Here is a 21,427-nt window from a genome sequence, read left to right on the forward strand (position 1 = left end):
AGGTCTTTCCTTTCCTGTGGCAACTGTGTCACATCACCAGAAATGGTTTGCCTTATAGCCTGAACAGCACTGGTTTTAAAAAAGTAGAGAAGAAGTCAGAACCAGTGTGGACTTGAGAGCTGTATATTTTTCCATACAGAACTTTCACAGTGCGTCACTGCACTGGTGGATAAGATTTACTTACAGCTTGGTTGCTGCTGATTTGTGGCATAGCAAAACATAAAAGTGCTAACAATCCTTGGGTGCACACAGCTTTTGAAGGAAGGCACAGAAACACAGTGACCAGAATATATTTTAACTGCCCCTGGACACACAGTACAGTCAGCTCTGCAGTTTCTAGAAGGAAAGTTCTTATATTTTTATTACCCAATATCTCTTTTATTTTTTTTTCTGTCTGTGCACACAGAAAAAAAATAAATATTTCCAGAGCAGAACAAGAGCTTTTGGAGGCTTTATGTTTTAAAATAAGCAATACACAAGGGCAAAGGTAGGAGATGGCGGTGTTGGAACATGGCAGGCCAGCATGAGGGAACGATCAAAATCGGTGTCATTTCCCATTAGTGGGAGTACCAGATCATCTCTGTCAGCGTGGCTACTGCTGCAAGCAGTGAGAGCCCAGCTGCTTGCCTCAGTTCTCACAAAACCACAGATTCCAGGTGGGCAGTTCTGGCATCTAAACTCAAGGGCCTTCCTATTGTCCCTGTTTCATAATAGCATCCCAAAGGGAGCTCAGAGTCAGGGTGCCTCTTCCACTCTGGCAAGGCAGGGATGAATCGATTCCTAAAGAAAGGGATGAATCAATCCTGTCCCCCTACTACCTCCTTTTTTAAAAAAAGTTGTTCAGCTCTATCTCAAGCCCACAGAAATGCTGAGGCTGAATATGAATGCTGTCTGGTGCTTGCTCCATGTGGTAGAGGCTTCAGAGGAAGAAAGAAATAAATATTTATTGTGAAACAGGGGGCAGAGATCAGAGATCAGACTGCAAGAACACATGAATGCAGAGATATGAGAGAAAAGGAGCATAGCAAACAGATCCCTCTCCACTCTCACACCAATTATGCAAAAGGGAGACATTTAAGCAGCTTGAAGGCCATTTTGACTAATTTCCAGGTGGGACAGCCACGGTGAGGCCATGGACATTTATCTGCTTCCTGCTGTCCCTCCACACAAGGCACAATTTTTAATTTTTTTTTTTTTTAATAAAAAGACAACTCTGCCTTCACTATGGACAAACTCTTCTTGAGGAAGAGATTTTAATTGTTATTGAGAATTTTTTACTTTAAACATTTATTTTATATTTCCAAAGTCAAATTTCCTTTCTTTCTCTTCATCCATTTCTCTTATTTTCTGTCTTTTATTTTTCCATTGTTTTCCATGTGAAGCAGAGAAAGAAGTGCAATAAGGGAAGGCATGGATAAAACAAAGTCATCTGAATGGGACTTCTGGGAAAACTTAGGCAGAATTTTTTTTTATTTGTCTTTTGGTCTGTTTGGAATTTCTGTGGAATGTCATCAGCTGTGTAACCTGTCTCTGGGCACAGTGTTCAAAGTGCTGTGACTGCAATACATCTACTATGTGCAGAGCACTGACTTCTTCCAGATCAGCAAAGGAGGAGATTATTCATCGCTACTTATTCCTGTCAAGTCTCAATTTAGCTAGAAAAACTTATTAACTGGTCTAATAAATTCCTGTGACTATAGGATGGCAAAGTTACTTCATTTTCCATGTGGTCTAACAAGAGCACAGAACCATTCTGAAAATGAAAGCAAGGATGATATACTAACAGAAAAACTTATCCAGTGACAATGATATTACTTTTCTTTATATTTCTTTATACCTTCCATGTTTTATCCTTCAGGTCTCTGTCCTCTCATGCTCTATATGAACTTTTCTGGGTAGAGTCTACTCTTGTAAGGCAAAAGACAATAAATTCACATCCACAAATCCACATGACTACCCTAAGAAAAGCCATTTTAGTCAAGCAGAGATACTTTCAAGTTTGAGACACAGGGAGTGATACTTTTTCTGGAATCATTTGGCAGTTTCATGCCCTAGAAATAACATTTGAAGTTTCAGCTTCATACGAACCTTCCTGGCAAAGCCAATATTCAGGGAGAGGGCTGAAGAATAACCAGTTTTTTCACCCATCATGGGCAATGTGCACAAGCTAGTCTTCACAAAAGATCCCTTGAAAATTTTACGATGCAATATGAAACCCAGGCTGGAGAAGAAAAAGTGTACTTCTTCTGAGATGCCAACATCCTGAAGTTTAGGATTCACTGACAGATTTTTGAGTCTTAAAACCAGTTCAGAAGATGATTTGGCACCATGATGCTCAATCAGGGATCTGTGGGAGATAGGCAGGCATAGCCATTGACATCAGTAAAGCAAGATTATCAATAAGGAAACCAAACCTGATCAATTTCAGTAGTTTTCCACACTTTTAAGCTGTTCTCACAAACATGAATTACATAATTTCCAACTCTGACTGTATTATCACTTGTATATATATATAAGATTTTCTCCAGCCTGTAATTTCTGCCTTAGACTACCCAAATTCATTACCAAACATTATACAAATACTTATTTTCATGACAACAGGTTCTTATTTGACCTTTGTTCACAAAAGAAAAAAAATGCAATATCTAATATATCATCAATATTTGGAAAAGCATGTCTTAAAATATCTTTAAGGTTTTTACCATCCTTATTTTTTAAAGAAGTCAAAATAATCTGCTGTTTGAATGTCTGCTTTTACTTTGAAAAAGATACTACTCACAACTTTGCCTGGCTGCCTCTAACATGTACACTCACACTAACACAAATTAGTTTAGAGCTGGGCTTTTTGTATTTAAATAGCACAATTTATTTTAAATTGTGCAAGTGAATAATAAAGGTTTTTTTCCCTGTTATTATGCTTGGGCCTGCTTTCCTCTGTTCTAGATTCTACTTCACAGCATCCAAGGGAGGGATCACATTTTCATGGGGGCACTGGCATTGTGCCAGTGTCAAACCATGACATTTGGGCAACAGAAACTACCCCAAACAGTGACATTTGTAACAAACCAGGAATCAGAAGCTCTTTGCCTCATCCAGAGTGTGCTGTGATTTTACATAGAAGTCAGTGCAACAGACCCATTTTGTGATGTTTTTTTACAGATGTCTCTCATCCACAAGGCTAGGCTTAATAAAGCAGGACTGAAGGACAAGTCTATAGACACAGGAAATCCACCTCTCTGAGGTCTTCTGATTAGTCCAAATGCTTTGCTGCTACCTGGCTTTTCACCTCATTTCCTAGGCGTTACTTTATGTCCCCATATTTTTGGGATGCTGTAAAAGAAGCTGATTGTCTAAGAGCATGACTCAGCTGCCTTTGAAAATCAGTTTCATCACAGTGACATATGCATTCAAATTAAATCACTTAAAAGGCAAACTGATCACTGACAGTGATGCTGCAGTTCTTCATGTATCCCCCAGCTTTAAGTCCTGCACCTCACAGCTTGGCCAAAAGGAAACAGGGTCATTTTCCAGCTCTCACTGATTTCCATTGACAGCAGTCTTGCTGAGAAGGGATGGGTGTCCCCATTCATTCAGGGATGCTGAGTGGCACAAAAGATTTGTAAGAGTCCAAAACAAGGGCACAGATCATTATGCATCCAGTCTAGTCCAGGTCTTCTTTAAAGCTTTAAGTGATATAGGTAAAATGAGACAGTGTTCTCGGTCCAAAAGTTAGTGAAACAACTGATACAAAACCCTTCATCATCATTTGCATTATGACTCTATGGGTATGGAAACTGAACAGCTCAGCATTTCCATCACAAGGCTCACATAGGCAAGGACCTCAGTGTGCTGGCAGCAGCGGATATAGATGCTCACAGTGTCCCTGTGCTGTCATTCTTGCAAAAAAAAGACTTGAACTTGCAGACCTCTTGACCTGGCACTGTCTATGGGCTCCAGGATAGCTCTTGAAATTGTACTGCCCTCATAACCTCAGAACCAGTCTGTGGCTGTCAGATGGGTTAATTGCGTGGAAGAAAAAAGAGCTGCAAAAAGTTACAACAATTTCAAAATTACTCCCAGAGAGGACTGGCCATTTAAGCTCAAATTCAAAGCACAGGACTTAGACTAACAGGAATGACCATGCAGGTCAAAGGACAATTTCCTAATTGCTCATCACCCCCACCTGCTCAGGGCTGACTGACAGATAAAAAATCCTCAGGGCAGCTGTTGACAAGATCAGACAAGTCATAATCTGAATGTTTGGGGGAGTTTTGACTGGTTTTTGTTTTTTTTAAAGACAATGAGATGAAAGAATGGAAAAGTAAATTTATAATAATAGATCCCACTTTCAGATAATTCTGAAGATAACTTTTGAGTGAGAAATAGCCTGAGATGTGGTTTCTTACCCTCTGGCTTACTCCACTATTAATCTCTTGAGCCAGAGTGCAGGGGGAAAATCCCAACCACCCCCATTTTGGTTGCTACTAAATTCCCTGGAGAGTGGTTTCTCTGGCTCACTTTTCTAGTCAAGCCAGCAGCCTGCCACCCAAAACATGCCAGCCTGAGTAGCTGCCATTTAAAGCAGTTTCCAGCTTTATTCAGAAAACCATGACCACCTGTCGGTACCTGTGGCACCTTGTGCCTTCAGAACCATCGTTTTTGCCATCTCTCATCAGAGCTAATCCCCAACAACAGCTGATTCATTATGTGAAATCCAAAACTCTGGATGCTACCATGTCCTCATCTGGGATTACTCTCAATTTACACCTATGTAAGAAAATCAAGAGCCAAATCTCCAGGCTACAACTTGTGAGTGAAATCCTTGGCAGCATACATAAAAGGGGATGAGAGCAAAAGTGGCCATAGATGGTATTTTATACAGTCTTCTCTGAAAACTGCAGAATTTGGAGCAGCTCCAGGGCTTTGCAAAATTCCAGCAGCTGTCACAGACCCAGGAGACCTCCTGAGCTGCACAGGATTATGAAAGTGTTACATACTGTGGCCGAGCTTATTCTGCCCCTGAACCCTAATCTTCCTTGGAAAGCAGTGAGAAAAAAACTCTGCCATCTGGGGTCTGGCACTTGCAAGGCTTAGTGTGTTAGTATGAGAGAATTTCAGCTGGAATTTGGGAGAATTCAGATCTGTGTATTGGTATGTAGAGTGAGAGTTCTCACATAAGGCATTGTACACCACATGCCCAGTGAAGATCTAAAGTTACTGCTGTAGCAGAGGACACTCACTGATATCAAGGAGCACTCAAACGAGTAACAAAAAAAAAAAAACAAAAACACTCCACTGAAAAAAGAAGAAATCTGACATATTTTTCACTCCAAAAACAAAAACAGTATTCAGAAAACTCAGTATTTTTCTTTTATCAACAAATCATTCTGCTGGCAATACAAGACAACAGGGGAAACTACTCTGTTCTTGCAATATGTTCTGCACAGCACCAGAGATGCTAAGCAAAACAATGCACCAGGCTTAGTGAGCAATGTAGACCTGATGGAGATGTAGTAATTTTGGGGATCCTATCAAAAAGCTAGAAGTCTTGCAGATATCTTCAGTTAGGTGAAAAACAAATAATGTAGTGAATTACTCCTTTTAACCAGACAGCTCTAGTTATGGAGAAGCTGCAAAGGTTCATGGCAGTAGGGATCAACTGAAAAGAGGAACTTGTCAGCTATTGTTCCTTCCCACACTTGGATAGTCTTACATACTTGGCCATCCTTACTCTTGTGCTTCTTTGCAGGGTTTTTCTCTCATCATTCCTTTCTTGGAGACAGAGACCAACATAGACAGCAATAGTTAGAAACACTTTTCTCTGTCCCCATTGCTTTGCACCTCTATTTTGAATGGTGATATGACTGCAGAGGAAGCAGATGCTGTGCTGGGGATTCATGACATAAATGAGCTTGGCTGTTTTGCAACAGAACCTAAACTAGACAGCATCAATTCTAGACCTCTCCCACGCTTTCTGTGTGATTTAGCCCAAACAACAATACATTATTCTTTCTAATTGCATGTCAGCCCTCTTGGTGTGTTCAGTCATTCTGCCCCAGGGATCCAATTCCATTAGTGTTGAGTAGGCAGGATAAGTAAGAAAATTAATGAATCCATTTGCTTTCCAAAACTTTGTTTGCAGGTACAGAGATCCACCTACCTATTTGCAAATACGAGAGGTGGTAAATATGAAGCAACTTCACCACCTTCTTCAAACTTTTCATTTCCTTCTGGCAGCACCAGTGCTGCTAGTAAATTTTATGCAACAGGACAAGCTGGCCTAGAATTCAGACATGGTATTTAGGTATACCATAATAGTCATGCTGAAATGGATTTATCCAGGAGCACTTTAGAGCTATTTTTGTTCATTTCATATCCTGTGAGTTATTGTAAATAAACATTGTAAATACTTATCAGACAGAGATGAGTGTTAGTCCAGATAGAGGGCTGGCACTGACATCATGAGAAATCAGTGTGTGGAGTGGTCTCAATAGGACTGTCAGTTTTCCAGCTATATTTTAACCTTGTTTGACTAGTAGGAAATATATAGTTCTTTGGCACAGACGTTTGAAAACAAGCCTTTATTTGGTGTGGTGCTGTGCCCAGTCTAATGTGCCTGTGCCACTAGGCTTTCAAATGGCTCAGCCATTACCAGATGTTTCAAGAAGGGCCTTCAAGTGGAAATGCCTGAGATGAGAAAGGTCAGGAGGAAATTAAAGCCTTTACCACAATGTAATATTTGTGCTATTATAAAGACCACATGATTTCATGACTGCTTCCCTGTGGAGTAGGTGTTATGGAAACACTCTCACAGAGTTGGATTTGGGTCACACATTTTTATATTCCAAACAGGCATCTGCAGGTGCAAGGACTGAGTAAATATCATAATCCACTGCTTTTCTCAGAAGAACTGAGGCTCCTTTAACATGCAAAAGAGAATATGCTTGCATTCAGGTCAGCTGCTGCAAGTGACCCATAATTACTTTTCACCATCAGATGTTGAGGGAGACAGCTCCTGACCTGAAATACCCATTTTTCTCATACACAGACAACTGCAGCATGATCATTACAGTAGGCTGAAGTCAACATTCATGTTTCAAAATCTTTCATCCACCACAAAGTTCTTAACAATTTTGATACGTGGCACTTCAGGGAGATAGGGGAAAGGTAAGTCTCTAAATATGTGAGTCTGAGATTCTTATCAAAGCAATGAGAGTCCAACAGGGATTGTTCTACTTCCAGAAGTAACTAACAGGATGTCTAGCCTGCCTGGTATATACCCTGGAATAATTTGTCTCTTTGATCATGGCAAAGAGCTTAACATTTTCATACCTTTTTTGTATTCAGATTTGTGTGACTTCTGAAAAGGAACACGATGGCTTTATCAAGGTATACAGCGGGAAGAAGAAAGGCTTTGTCCCCACAGACGTCTTAGAAAACATCTGATTCCAACAGCCCACTCCCTGCAGTGGGAGCCCTTTGTTGGCAATGCCTGTCTGCCTCATCTCACACTGTGTCAACCCAGATGGGCTGTCTTGCAGATGTTCAGGGAAATAGTGAGAAAACTGCAACAACATGAAGAAAAAGACATTTAGACTGCCACAGCAACACTAAAAATATGAAAAGTTGAATGTTTGAAAGAAAATGTAGTCAGAAACCACCAGGGAAATGAGAGGCCCTTGAATTCTAACAGGAGTAAGGTAAGAGAGGAAGAAAAACCAAACCTGGGCTAATTTCTGGTGCAAGATGGCTGCTACAACCCTGATGAAGACAGACAGCTTGTTCTGAAGGACTAAACTAGCGTCCTGTTCTTGTGTCTTAGAAAACTGTTGGACTGCTTTCTTGTTTGAAGTGTGTATTTTGGGGGAGGGGGGAAAATACCGTTCAAACTGTCCTCATACTACAGTCCAATGCTTGTAGTAGAGTGTGGCTGTGGTTCTACAGTTATGTCCCCAGTATCAACTGAGTTTAAGCGTTTAGTCCTGGTGTTTAGTCTCATAACAAATCAGTTTGGAGACACCGTCTGAATGTCAGTTTGAGAAATGCACTGTGCCCTGGAAGCTGGCAACTTTCTCTTTCTGTGCAATCTTCCTGTAGGAAAGAGTAGCGAATCTGTGTGTCCTTTGTTTTCTCTGTATATGAGCAAAAGCTCTCAGCGTATGTTGGGTGTGTGTTGGCTGCTCTCATAGGTCACAAAAATAGCTGATCCTTGGATTCACAAGCCTGCTTGGAAGCATCGCTCTGTGTTTCCTTCACCCTTATCTGTTGATACAGAAAATGGGTAAAATGCTGGGAGACAGCCACAGGCTTGAAACATTTTATATTTTTCTGTGTTTATTGCACTTAAAACATTTTATATATTAATCCTATTTATAAAAAATAAAACAGTTGTATAACCCACTGGAAGGCTGAAAATGCTAGGAAAGGACAGGCTGCATACAAGACTGAAGTCTGTAATTATCAAAATGCAGAACTTGTGACAGAAAGGCACTGAGTGTCTTGGTGTGCTCACACACCAAAGCTCTCTTCTCCATTTGCTAAATAGAAGTTTTGCAGATTCAGCAGTAAATAGACCTATATAAATTTTTTCTTGGCATAAACCACCATGATCATCCCTTGAGTCTTTTCCATGCTAGTGTGAATGTTCAGACATCCCTACTTTGTCCATATAAGCCTCCATTTTCAAATGTGTTCTGGGCACAGGAACCTTCCAGGGAGTGGTCTGGGGGAACTGTGAGTCTTGAATAAATTACACAAATCAGTCAGTGCCAATTCTGTTATAGAGCAGGATTCTATGATATTTGAAGACAGGGAACCTAATTTCCAAGTATTTAATTGGATGTAATTGCACCAAATACACTTAAACAGCTTAGCATGTATTATGACATAGAGATTAAGCCCTATCCTAAAGCTCCCTGCTGAATTCATGCCTTCTTTGACTAGCTTGAAACTAAATGCCTGCCTTTTCTGTGACTAACCACAAATTGGTGTCCTAAATCCTGCTACTGCATGCCAGGCCAGCATAGGCCTTTGCAAAGTTGATGCTCTTTCTAATAAAAGCAGTTACTGATCCTGTTCCCATGTATTGAGTCAGGTATGCAATCTGTGTTGCATAGCCCAGGTCTCAGTAGCTGAGTTGCCCTATTTGAATTGCTGATCTTGCTCAAAGCCTTATAAAATCCAGGTGAACTCTACAGTTGACCAGTAGTTCTCAGAGCAGATCAGTCCCTTAGAGACATATTTTGCTGCTCTTGTGCATCCTTTAATTGCAGAGGAAGTTGCAGGGCTGCCAGCTGCTGAAACATGGCCCTTTGTAATGCAGCCGGTCCATACTGATTATTAACAAACTCCTGGCTGATCAAAAGTATCTGATTTCATACCTTCTGTGGGAATATCAGCAGGTTTTTTTTTTCCACGTCAAACAACATTTGCTCAGCTCATTTTCTTAAACAACCAATAAACTCAGTGAGAGAGGATTCTGATAATCCTTAAGGATCAAGAGGAAAAGCAGTAGAGACATATTAATCCAGTCTGTTTTATAAGATTATTTTTTATAGATATATTCACCCATTCAAAGGAACAACTCAAATGTTTGTTACAACTGAAATGTTTGCTACTTTTGATCAGGCCTGTCAAGTGGAGAAAAGGAAATCCATATTAATCTATACATATGTGCTATTGTTTACATTATTGCATCATACTGTGATTCCCCCCTTTTTCAGTCTTCTAAGACTTTGATTTATCCCTACAATATGCATCATACTATTCAAAGAATTATATGACTATTACCTACAAATCACAATGGCCTTTAATCAATGTCAGTTTTATTCCTTTTGATACTGAGCAATAAATAATAAAGTGACTGAGTAAAAACAAAAAAGGCCTTATGTGGACTGCATTACATCTGAGAAACTATTGCTTCTGAACCAAAGTTTTTGTGTTTATTTTACTTTGTGTTTATCTTTACTTTGTGTTTTTGGTTGGTTGCTTGCTTGCTTTTGTCTTTTACTGGGCTTTTGCTGCCATTTAATATGTAGATGTAATTTATGCCTAATTTAGCAAGAAGCACATATCATACATGAGTCTTACTTTAAGCATGTGATTCATTGGCTATTTCCATGCTTAAAGCTGAAGTACTTTGCTAAATTAAGGTAATTTTACTCAAATTTATTTTGGATGCCTTACTCTTAATCCAGACAAGTATTGCATCAGTTTTTTTACTACCATAAGCAGTTTGCAATAGGTGCTGTGCTAGCAAGCAGTTAAAAATCAGACAGAAGATGGAATGAATTTTATCTGACATGTTAAGAAAAATTGAATTTCAGGAGATAAATGCTGCTCAGATTTAATTTAATATTCTGCTTAATAAAGACTATGTGATGGTTGGGAGGAGAATAGAAGTGTATGTGTCTTGGCTTTTTTGCATCAGACTATGGAATTTTCAGTTACCCAACTTGAAGCACAGTCACTAAACCCATCAGCAACAGATGTTACTGAGCATTTCCATTTAAAATTTACAGCACTTGCCACTTTCAGCAAACCATTTTTAATGTATTTCTGCAACGTATGTAACATGTAGACTCAGAGGGAAATTTTGTGGTAGGGCCAAACTGAATGTTTCTGGCATATCAGAAAGTAGTTTTAGCCATTCAAAGTCTCATCACAGCATAAAACTGCCTATAGAATATTTTCCTATGTGCTAAGAACAGCTGACCAACATGAATTGAGTATGAGCTGCCCAAATCATGATCCTCTCCCTTCAGTAAATAACACAGCATCACAGTTTACTATGACCTCTTCCTACACTTATACTCGGTGACTCCATCTGGAGATAGATGCTGCAGCACAACACCATTCACCATTCATTGCCCCAGTGGAACTACCACACTTATGCCTACAAACTTTGGATACCTTAGAATTGCTTACAGCCCTTTTTTCTAATTATTTGTCGAGATTTAATTGACTAAATATAGCACTTAGTGCCATCAGAGGAACATGCACAGGGTCAGCAGAAAGTGTCATGGGAGACTCGGAAGAGCTGCAACCTTCTAAAGAAGCCACTAGAGACCATATAGGTTTTCTAAAATGGAACTAGACAGATGTCTTTGTAAAATTAACCTGACTCATTTATTTTAAATATGTGCAGACAAGTCTGATTTATTGAGCATTTAAAAGAGATCTTTCGTTCCATAAAAGATGCTGAATAAATGCAGTATGCCATCTCAATCTTATCCCATTTAAATCCAAAGTAAAAAAGAACCCATGAATACCATAGGGACTAAAGTTCATTATTTTGCAAAAAGCTCATCAGTGTTACTCTTCTCACAAAAACTTATGATGTCATTTGTCTGATCTATTTATATCTGTACAAGATAACACCTGACTACCACATATCTTGTACTTTTTATCCTACCTCAGAAAGTACTGCTCACAAGTATTATCAGAAATGATCAAAAAGATGCATTTTTCCCCTTTTTCTTTTTATAGAATTTCTTTTGCTGGCTGGTGGGTAAGGGTCACTTCCTAAATAGAACACATAAAATATAAGGAGGGGGGAGTGTGAATGATATTCCCATGCATACTCCTTCTGTACTTTGCTTTACTACAAATAGGATCAGACCAACACAAGTGTTTCATTTCATACTTGAGGCATTTCATAATAAATGCAGTCCCAAATTATCATCCAGATTTTGCACACTACATTTTGCAACGCAAGGCGAATAAATATTTTCCCCAGTGGGAATATATGTCATCACAATGTTGAGTTTTCCATAGCTAAAAAGAGCATCTGGATCTAAGAGGTACATGGGAGTTATTTTTAAAATCATCCTTTATATAGAAAACTGCTATGTGCCTGGAGAATGAGCACTTGGCAGGGTTGGTACAAAAGAGGCCCAGAAAAATTTTAGTAGGACTGCTGCAGGTCAGCATGTACATCCATCTCCTGAGGGCCCCAAGAAACTCTGCACAGCACTTGCCTACATTAATGTATTTTTTTCAATCAAATGAACTTAAATTTCTTATTTTATTCATGTATGTACAAGCAACACATGTATAAATATGTATGTATATCTTATATATACATTACCATAAATCCAATTGCAAGAGTATATACTTTAAAAATCTGTGATGACTGAATTTTTCCTTATCTTACTGTGTTCAGCACCGAGATACAGTAATGGATGGTGCCCAGTAAGTACTGAGACAGGCAGCTAGATGGACAAAGTCTTATCTGTATTAGACAATATGTATGATATATAAAGCCAGAGTTGCAGCAGTTGAACTGGAAATAACGCAACACATCAGGCAAAGTCTAGATGCTCACTGCTCTGAAGTGCACATCATTCACCACGCAAAGAGAGAGGACTCTATGCCATGTACAAACTGGCAGACTGAAAACTGTCAGAACATCATGCGGATCATATTGCTTTGACCCAATGACTCACAATAATGAGATATTGAAAATAAATAATAACTTCTCCTGGGACACCTGAAGGAGAGGAAGCTATGAGGCTTTAAAATGTGCTAATCAGTCACACATGCACACCATGAGAAGCACACCTAAATCTACCTTCATTAGAATGAAATAAATCAATGTCTGGATAATTACTATGCTACTAGCAGTTTTCCAGCTGACAGGGTCAGAGGCTGACAAGACAAAACTGAGAGACCGTGAGAATTGTTTCAGCTTTGCATCTCAAACAGAAAAAAATGAAACATAGCTGTGGGTGAAATTCAATGTTTAACAGAAGCAGTGCAGCAGTGGTACTGAAGCAAGCCCTTCAATTTGTGTTGTCTGTTCCATGTAACCCTCTCTCCCTGGCAGGCCCAGGCAGCAGAGCCCACCCCTTGCTCTCTTCCAAGGGCAATACTGCAGGAACATGGGCACAATTGCAAAGTAGATCTCTGGGCTCTTTCCGGACTGCCCACCCCATGCCAACAGAGCCAGCCACTCTTCATTTCAGCCACTGTCTTTCCAGCCATTCTTCATTTCAAGGGTCATACCACTTCAGCTTCTGGCTACCAACTGCTTGCCCTTGTGTCTAGAATAAAAATAATAATAATAATAATACCAAGGGAAACAGCAGCTAAATAAAGCAGCAGTCCCCAAAACCTTGGAGTGTGGCCTTCCTGCAAAAAAATGGTGGTTCTTTGTGCCTCCCTGAGAGCTGCCACTCACTTCTTTTGCCTCTGGTCCTTCTCTGGGCAGGTTGCAGCACCCTTCTCACAAGCTATCCTCATTTTACACCCACTGAGGCTCACTCTGTCCTGCCAGGAGAAACCATTCAGGTCCCTCCAATGCATCTGCTCTGCTAAATGTTTGCTGTCAAGCTAGTTGTCCCAAAAAAGGCAAGTCTGGCATTGGCCCTGGCTCAGCAGCCTTCCCACAAGGACATCTGTGAACTGCCTGAAAAAGCCTCTTTGAAAGGAACATGGGTCTACTGTGAGCCCCATCCCAACCAGCACAGGGGATGGGCAGGGTCCACTTCCATGTGATGAAGGATGGAAGGGGGAAAACTACCTTATTGTGAGCCATTGGAACAAAGTCTATGTCTCCAAGCCCAAGTGTTGCATGAGTCATACAGACCATGGAAGAGCAACTTCTGGTTTTAGCCCATCCACATTCTTTATTATTCTGTATCACCAACATTTTGGCTCAAGAAATGCAAAGTGAATGCAAACCTTTCTTGCTTTCTCTTTCGCTCGCACCACATCCTAATCAACTGTTGCCTTGTGTCTTTCAACTCAGTCTTATTAAGTTCTCCCCTCCCTGGTTTTTCCCTTCTTGCCACAGGAGATGCCTTCTGTGTATATTATCCAACATCATCCAGCCCCATTGCTGTACCTGTATCTCAACCAGGGCTGAATACAGCCAGCACAGCCACCTGGTTTGCAATTCATCCTGCTGCAAGGCAGCATAGGGTCATGTGGGTTCTTTAAAATTCCATGGTGGACCACCTAAACATAAGTAGACCCTAGATGAATACTGGGAAGCTGAATTATTTGACTTGTGGAATTGAGTGTGATCAGCCCCCTATTGGTGCTATTGGTATTTATATGGTTTGTAGAATTTTACCATGTAAATCAAATGGTAATACACAATACACAAAAATAGTCCAAGATAAAATTAATAATTTACTCTTACCCCTCATACCTGCAGCTCTTAAACTTCCTGCTGTAGTTTTTTTGTAGAGGTGCATGCAGTCTTGTGGCTTCTGGAGGTTACTGTAATACACATTATTAGTACAACTGGCAGGCAAATCTGCTTTACTGACATCCTGAAACTAACTCACAGGTGCTTTATGGAAAGGACAGAAAATTTGTTTCATTCCTTTACGTAAATCTTCATCGGATGCTAAGGCATTCCTTACAGTTTTCCTTAGGTGTGCAAAAGCTCCCACATACCCAGCCTGGAAGAGAGATATTTCTTCCTGAAGACTACAGCACCAAAAGCAGTGCTATCCTCCACACCACTTGCAAGGGTCTGCTCTCTAAAGACCCCAGGGACACCACAAAGCACCTGTGCTGATCCTCCACCAAGTACCAGGAGTGCAGTGGGACATGCAAGCCTGCATGAAATGTTAACGGGGACAACTTCTGTCTCCTGGACACTTACACACAGTTTGTTCAAATAAAAGGTAGCAGGCTGGGCACACCTGTGTCTATGGAGCTTTTGTCTTAGGTTAGGTCTCAGCTGCCCTGCAGCAAGGCTGGAGTGCCGGGTTAATGTTAGCTGTGCAGAAAGGACCACTTCCCAGTCTGGGGTCAGGCAATATCTGCCCAGAGTTCTCCATGTTGTATTCATAGGCCACAATGCTATAGCCTGGTTTCTCAAAAACCCCTGTGGCCTTTATGTTGGCTTATGTGACATTAGTAAAGTTTGTGAAAATACAGGCTGCTTCTCTGCATAATGCACCCCCCGACACACAAACTATAACACACAAGCTGAGAGATCAGATGCTGGAGCAGACACACAGTTCTTCATCTGACTGCACTGTACTCACCCCTCAGACTTCAGTTACACAAGGTCTGTAAATTGAGATGTTAGCACCTTAATTTCTTGAGTTTTAAGCGCTCTTTAAGAAGTCTTCCTGCTTCAGTGCTCCAATTCCACCACTCATAGAATTAGCTCACTACTCACATTTAGTGTTAGCAATTAATAAAACAATCTGCAGCAGGCCAGAAGCATCAAAGGAGCCTCTTGCCTTTGGTGCTGTCTCTGTGAGTGAACTCCTCTGCCTGCCAGGTCAGCGTGGCATTGTGCAGTAAAGGTAATAGGAATGGTCTCTCTTGCTCTCATTCTTTTACGGGGGTTCCAGGTTCCACCTCCAGACTAAGCCACATCCTCAGCCCCTAAAGTCCTTTCTGAAGGCAGACATCACCAGGTTGTGGTCTTTTCAAATTTCAACTTAAGGATCAGGATGATATCCCCTGGCCCCTCAGAGTAATACCACTTTCATTGCCAGCTTTTAAAGATGTCACCCTTTTGTAAGTCAGGTTTCACCTTCTCTTAAGCAATATCACTGTCACCTTATTCTCAGACCATCGAGTCAAGCAAAGTCCTGACGAGTAGCTAGAGCAGCATCTAACATAATGTTCTAGCCTCTGAGTCTCTCCATGAAAAGATGAAGACTCAAGCAGATTTATACCTGCTTAGTGGAAATCCAAACACAGGTGGGGTACTTGCCTTCCCCCACCTTCTTGGGAGCCAAGAAAGGAAGAGCTGACAGTGCTAATGAGCTATGTAGCAGGTGATGTAATTATCATCTGAGAGCCTGAGTAGGATGAGACAGATGTTACTTTTTGGGTTCATTGCTTTATTAGTGACACCTGCTAACCAGCTTATGTGATCCACCCCTTGGCACACCAGATACAGACTATATTAACTGAACTGGTTTGAGTAAAATCAAATAACTGTAGGTGATACCAAAGGCTTCCCTTAAACAGTGTGAGTCCCAGCAGGAACTGTAAACAGGGACATAGAAGACTCTTAAATAGAGTAAATATTCCTGCTTCCTGAGAATCTGTCTCAAGTATATTATGTGAGCGCAAGTCCCTTATTCTCAAAACAGAGTTATCAGCTTTGCACAGAGCTGCTGAGGAATGGTGACTCTCTACTCAGCTGCAGCCTGAGAATAATCTAGTTAACCAGGGTTTGAGGTTACTGTAGGAAGGGGGGCCCAGCTGATGTTCACCTGATCAGAATATATGGCACTGAGGAATAGAGGCAGTCTCACTATGGAGAAAACAGCACAAGGAACCTTTAAGTGTGTGAAAGCCACAGGTGATTGTCAAATCACAGTCAAGCACTTGAAAAAATGCCCAACATGACAGATCATCACTCAAAGAGGCAGGATGTGTTTGAGTGATTGCTGTTGCCCTTGAGAAGATGAAGGGAAGCAAGAAGACTTTATGGATCAATTTAATTCCCTATTTCCTGCATGGAATATCACAACAACAGCTGTATTCTGTGTGAAGTTTGGATCTCTGTTCATCCATGCTACTGAGGGGTGAGAACAAGTGGACAAGGGTGATAAAAATCCATTAAACATGGACAAGGTGAGTTCAGACTATAAAGTACTTTGGGTCTTGTACCTCTTAAGTCCAAAGTGTTACTACAAAACAGACACTGGGCAGAAATTAGTGCTCTATAAATCACTGTAGATTGAATTAGATTAACTCTAGAGTTACACCTACAAAAAACATTGCTCTTGTCCTTAGGCTTATCTAGATTTTGAGGAACAACATAAGAGCTTAAAGGAAGGTGGTGTTAACAGTGTCAACAGGCACAGAAGAAATCCATTTTGTGCTGCCACTCCAACTTGACAAGAGAAAAAAAATTAATCCTTTTAAGTTACGTTCCTTTATTTAAATATTTTTCAGGTAATTAACACTGGGCACCAACAGAGCTGATGGTCCTTGAAGAAGAGTGAACCTTTTATTACTATTCTTGTCTTCCTTCCTGAAATGATTGAGGTGAAAGAAAGGTTAAAAAAGAGAGTCTTTTCTTGGTTGTCTTATTTATTTTGTCTTTCACATTGGTTCCAGGAATGGAAAGTCATTAATCACCTATCAAGACAGCATATAGGAGTTGCCTTGGGGTTAGAGAGGATTGGAGAAGCCAAAATTAAATTGTCATTTAAGCACAACAATTAATTTAAATTAGTAATATGGAGAGAGGTTCTTCATTCAAAAGTAAGTAGCAGGTGATAGGCAACAGATTTGGACTGCTATTAAGAAAAATTGAGTGAAGAATCTCAGCTGATGAAGATGGAAAGTAGAAAATCAGTTATAAGGTAAAAAGAAAAAAATAGTAAAAGAACAGAGGAAAAAAGTTTATAGTGATTATCCCAGTTTATTTATTGTTTTACATTATTCAGCTGGAAACCTCTGGCTCTGCCTTTTCTCCTTATTATGTTAGCTGTGTCAGTACTACACAGATGAAGCAGTGGGAGGCAAACAGCAGCACCTTTCAGGCTCCCAGAGAAGAACACTTCAGGCAGCAATTGCATTATGCACATCTGCGACAAAGTTTTCTCTCCTAGTTAGACTCAGGAGAAACTGCAGGTATAAATCCTGGAATGCTGCAGCTGCTGAGTTGATGATATCTCATTTCATCTTTTGCTGGTTTCATTTACCCTGTGCTTTTGGCACAGCTGATGACAATTCCACCAGGCTTCTCTTCATGCAAGATTTCCTCTGTGGAAAGGACTCTCTGGGAAGCTCCTGCTGACCACTCACCTCTCCCAGATTTGCTGCAGACTTGCAGTGAGGATTCTTACTGCAAAGACAAAATGACTGCAACACCTGCTTTTATGTCCTTTCTGAAGGAGGTGCCAAAAAAACTGTTGCCTAATGGACTGCCTTGAAGAGCCAACACAATACAATAAATCCTGACCACAATCTAAAAATACCGAGAAGATTCCTATGAGGCCTTTCCTCTGAAAAGTCTTACGTTAAGAACAACTGGGGATTAAATGGTTTGTGCCGTGTTCAGCAACAAAAAGCCTGCATTCAGAAAAGTCATTGGGAGATAAGACTTGATCAGCATACAATAATTTAACTGCAATCAGTTTTCACATGGGTTACATCCACCTCTTCATTAAGTTCAATACATTATTTACTAAATAAATTTGATGTACCATACCCATGCAAAATGCAAAAAAAATCCTGATGGTATATTCTAAATTGGAAGCTCAAAAAATCCCAACTTCAGCTACTACAAATTGTCATTTCTATAAGAAAATGGCATTAGAAAAGAATTTAACATGACAATGGATACTGCTCCATATGTACTTAGATGTGTACAGACAATGTAGGGGCTACTGAGTTATGTGGTGTCAATTTGCAGGTTCTGCTGTTCTTCCCTGTTGAGACTGTTTGGGTTTTCAGCCAGGTATGGTACACCAGCTATGTTGTCACAATCCAAATCTGCCATTGGAGCAGCTGCCATAAAAACCTTTTGGTCTCAGAGGAAACTTGAGAAAGGGAAAAGTTTCCAGGAGGAAAAATTAATTATAAATTCATAAATATCATCAGCTGACTATAAATTGTTTCTACCGAGAAAAAACGAGGAAACAGGACTAAGATTTTATTTCAGAGACAGTCATATTTTCAGAATTTCTCTCCATGCTATTACTGAATAACTCACAGTCTTTAAACTAGGGCAGAAGACTAAGATTTCATCTTCTCTGCATCAAGAATGTCCATCTCTTACTGAATTCTTGCATGCAACCATCAAAGGTCAGGTCCTCTTGGAGCAGACTTTAGTCCCGGAATGCTGGTTTCCAGATAAATTAGTAATTGCTCTCTCACTCACCTTCATTAAAAAAAGAGGCAACTGAAAGAGTCCCCTTTGAGTTGTGATAGGTGGCTCAATAAAAAGGCATCCACCCACCTCTTGGAGCTGACAAGAGATTCATTCCTCTGCTACATTTGTGAAGAATCCAGCCATGACTTTTTATTTCCTGTTAAATAAAAGAGCAGTTTTGATAAATCTTTGATGACTTCTATTCAAAGTTCAATGTTTGGTGCAATAATCTTTTTTTTTTTGCATAAGTATCCTGTTCAGCTCCTAGGCTAAAGCATGCAGAGTCAGGTTGATCTAGAGCATCAATCTTGAGGAAATTGGAGACATCCATAATAAGCTCTCAGACATATTTGCAATGCAAAGATAAACACCATTTATGCATGACTTGGCTCATTCTAAGTCTTGAAAGACTGATAACACCCAAAGCAGCTGTGACTGAGGTTCACAGACTGGGCTGTCATTTAGTGGACATTATACTAATTACAATCCTGCTGGCTGCAGAGAGGAATTGTTCTTCAATGATCTGTGATGTCGTTTAAGGCTGCTGTAATCACATGTATCACATTTTCATTAACTGGAAATAAATCTCAAAGAACTGCAAATAAATCTAGGGGAAAAAAAGTTCATGTAGCAGTTTCATCAAGATTGGGAATTTGAAACTAGCTCTGCTGCAACATGGCTGATTCCACCTTCTAAAAATTATGTTTTCTTCGGATGTGTTGGCTGGTACAATTCTCTTTGCATGCACTATTACTGCTCAGTTTATGGGGCATGACTCACAATACAGAATGAAGCTAGAGAAAATTGAGCTTCTGAAAAGTGAAATTAAAGTGGAAAAGCCAAAGGAATAAATAATTCAATACACAGACAGGTCTGGAGCATACAAATGAGATGTCTCGGGATAAGTTTCAGCCTGTCATCCAACCCCTGGCAGTGGGCTGTGAACATACTTTATCTTTTTAGTATCCTAAGGGAAGATTCAAATAACTCTACGTGCAGCATGAGGCCACCTGCTACCAAGTGCAGGTGTGCTGGAACTTGAGGATCAAACACTTGTATTTTTTCCCAGCATTCTTTTACCTTTAGTCCTCTGATAAGCAGTCCCAGACCACCAGCCAGCTCAGCCCCGCTGCATCCTGCAAGGACAAACACTCACAGCATCTCCCTGTGATCCAGGTCTCAGCACTTGAAGCCATTCCCACACAGCAAACCTGCTTCTTCTGGATGTAGCGGGTCCAAGCCCAGCCACACACCTTCCCTTGGGAGGAAAGCTGCAGTCCAGCCTTGCCCCCACAGTAAAGACCTCTGTCGTACAAGTACCACCACAATTATTTTTATGTTGGTTTTGATGGTTTGTTTGGGATATTTTATTGAATAATCTGACTTGAAAATTTGTTTCAAAGTTCTTCCTATGAACTTTGTATTTGTCAGCTTGGGTCTCTTACAGCATTATGTGACTTCAAGCATTGCTTATAACTAATAAATATTTGTGAAAACTTTGCCCATTTTTAAGGAAAATACTTTTTTTTCACTTCCAGTGTTTCATACTGAATGGAATACACATGCAAAGCACATTGCATGAGCTGAGCAGAGCATGACTTACCACCTCTGCTGCTTCCTTTGGAGAACAGAAGAGATAGCATTTTGGGCAATTGGAAGGCAGACAAAGAGAAGGAACAGTCCTTTCAAATCTCTTGCTGCTGTGGTTGTTCTGTAGATATACGCACAAAACTAAGTTAATTATCAGGCCTCTTTTTTTTCCCCAAATGACTATCACGCTGTAGCAAGATGCAGAGGCTAATGTTATAAAAGGGTGGATGGTTTTAAATTAAATTAAAATAAAACAATAACTTCATAATGGCTTTTCCAGAACATAAGCATCCTTCTAGAAAAAAACATAATCAGATGTTATTGTAAAAGCTGATAAGCTTTCACGCCCAAATTGCCACAACATTAAAACCTAAATCCAGGCAACTCATGTATTGTTTGTTATCCTTAGTTTTTCATTGGGCATGCCACCTGCCCTTTTGTTCTGCCTTGTTTCCCATACTCAGAAATGAGCTGCTAAAACTCTTCTCAGAAATGCCAGGATATATGTGCCCAGGAAAGTCATCTTGTGTTGGCCTGCCCACTCACCCTCCCACTTGACAGACATCTTTTGTTAAATCAATTCCACAGGAAAGCCAACAGAACTGGTTACATCTTTAAGCAAGTGCCTATAGCACTTGAATTCTGATCACCCTTGAAACAACTGGGAGTAAAAGAACACTGTCAATGGCTTCTATTCTCTTGAAGAAGAGTGGAATCCCAGAGGAATAACTGAAATACTTGAACTCCATCCTTACTTTTAATATGATGGACTTCATCCCCATCCCAAGCCAAGTCCCAGAGGTGCCATTGGTGTTTTGTGTAGGCAAAAGTTTTAACTTTCAAAAGCTCATGGCTCCGACCAAACAGGTCTTAATCCTGCTTCACTTGATGACTTGAGAGTCTTGAAAGACTCTCACAGAACTGCTAATGTTGATGCTGAAGTTCCATTTTAGCACTAAGTAAATACAGCTCTAATCTTTTTGGAAAGTCATAACAAGAGATACTACAAGGAGGTGAATCACCTGT

The 21,427-nt window shown here is 40.3% G+C and overlaps 1 protein-coding gene across 2 annotated transcripts in view; it reads left to right on the plus strand.

Annotated features, from left to right (window-relative positions):
- The window catches only part of STAC (SH3 and cysteine rich domain), a 71,119-nt gene extending 62,038 nt beyond the window's left edge, over positions 1-9,081 (plus strand). For both annotated transcript variants that reach the window (XM_021553321.2, XM_077786592.1), the window contains one exon: positions 7,348-9,081. In XM_021553321.2, the coding sequence (XP_021408996.1) occupies positions 7,348-7,446 (99 nt within the window). In that variant the 3' untranslated portion in view covers positions 7,447-9,081. The remainder of the gene's footprint in view (positions 1-7,347) is intronic.
- The last annotated feature ends 12,346 nt before the right edge of the window (positions 9,082-21,427 follow it).

This window comes from Lonchura striata, chromosome 1 (assembly GCF_046129695.1).
Source record: "Lonchura striata isolate bLonStr1 chromosome 1, bLonStr1.mat, whole genome shotgun sequence".
Classification (NCBI taxonomy): domain Eukaryota; kingdom Metazoa; phylum Chordata; class Aves; order Passeriformes; family Estrildidae; genus Lonchura; species Lonchura striata.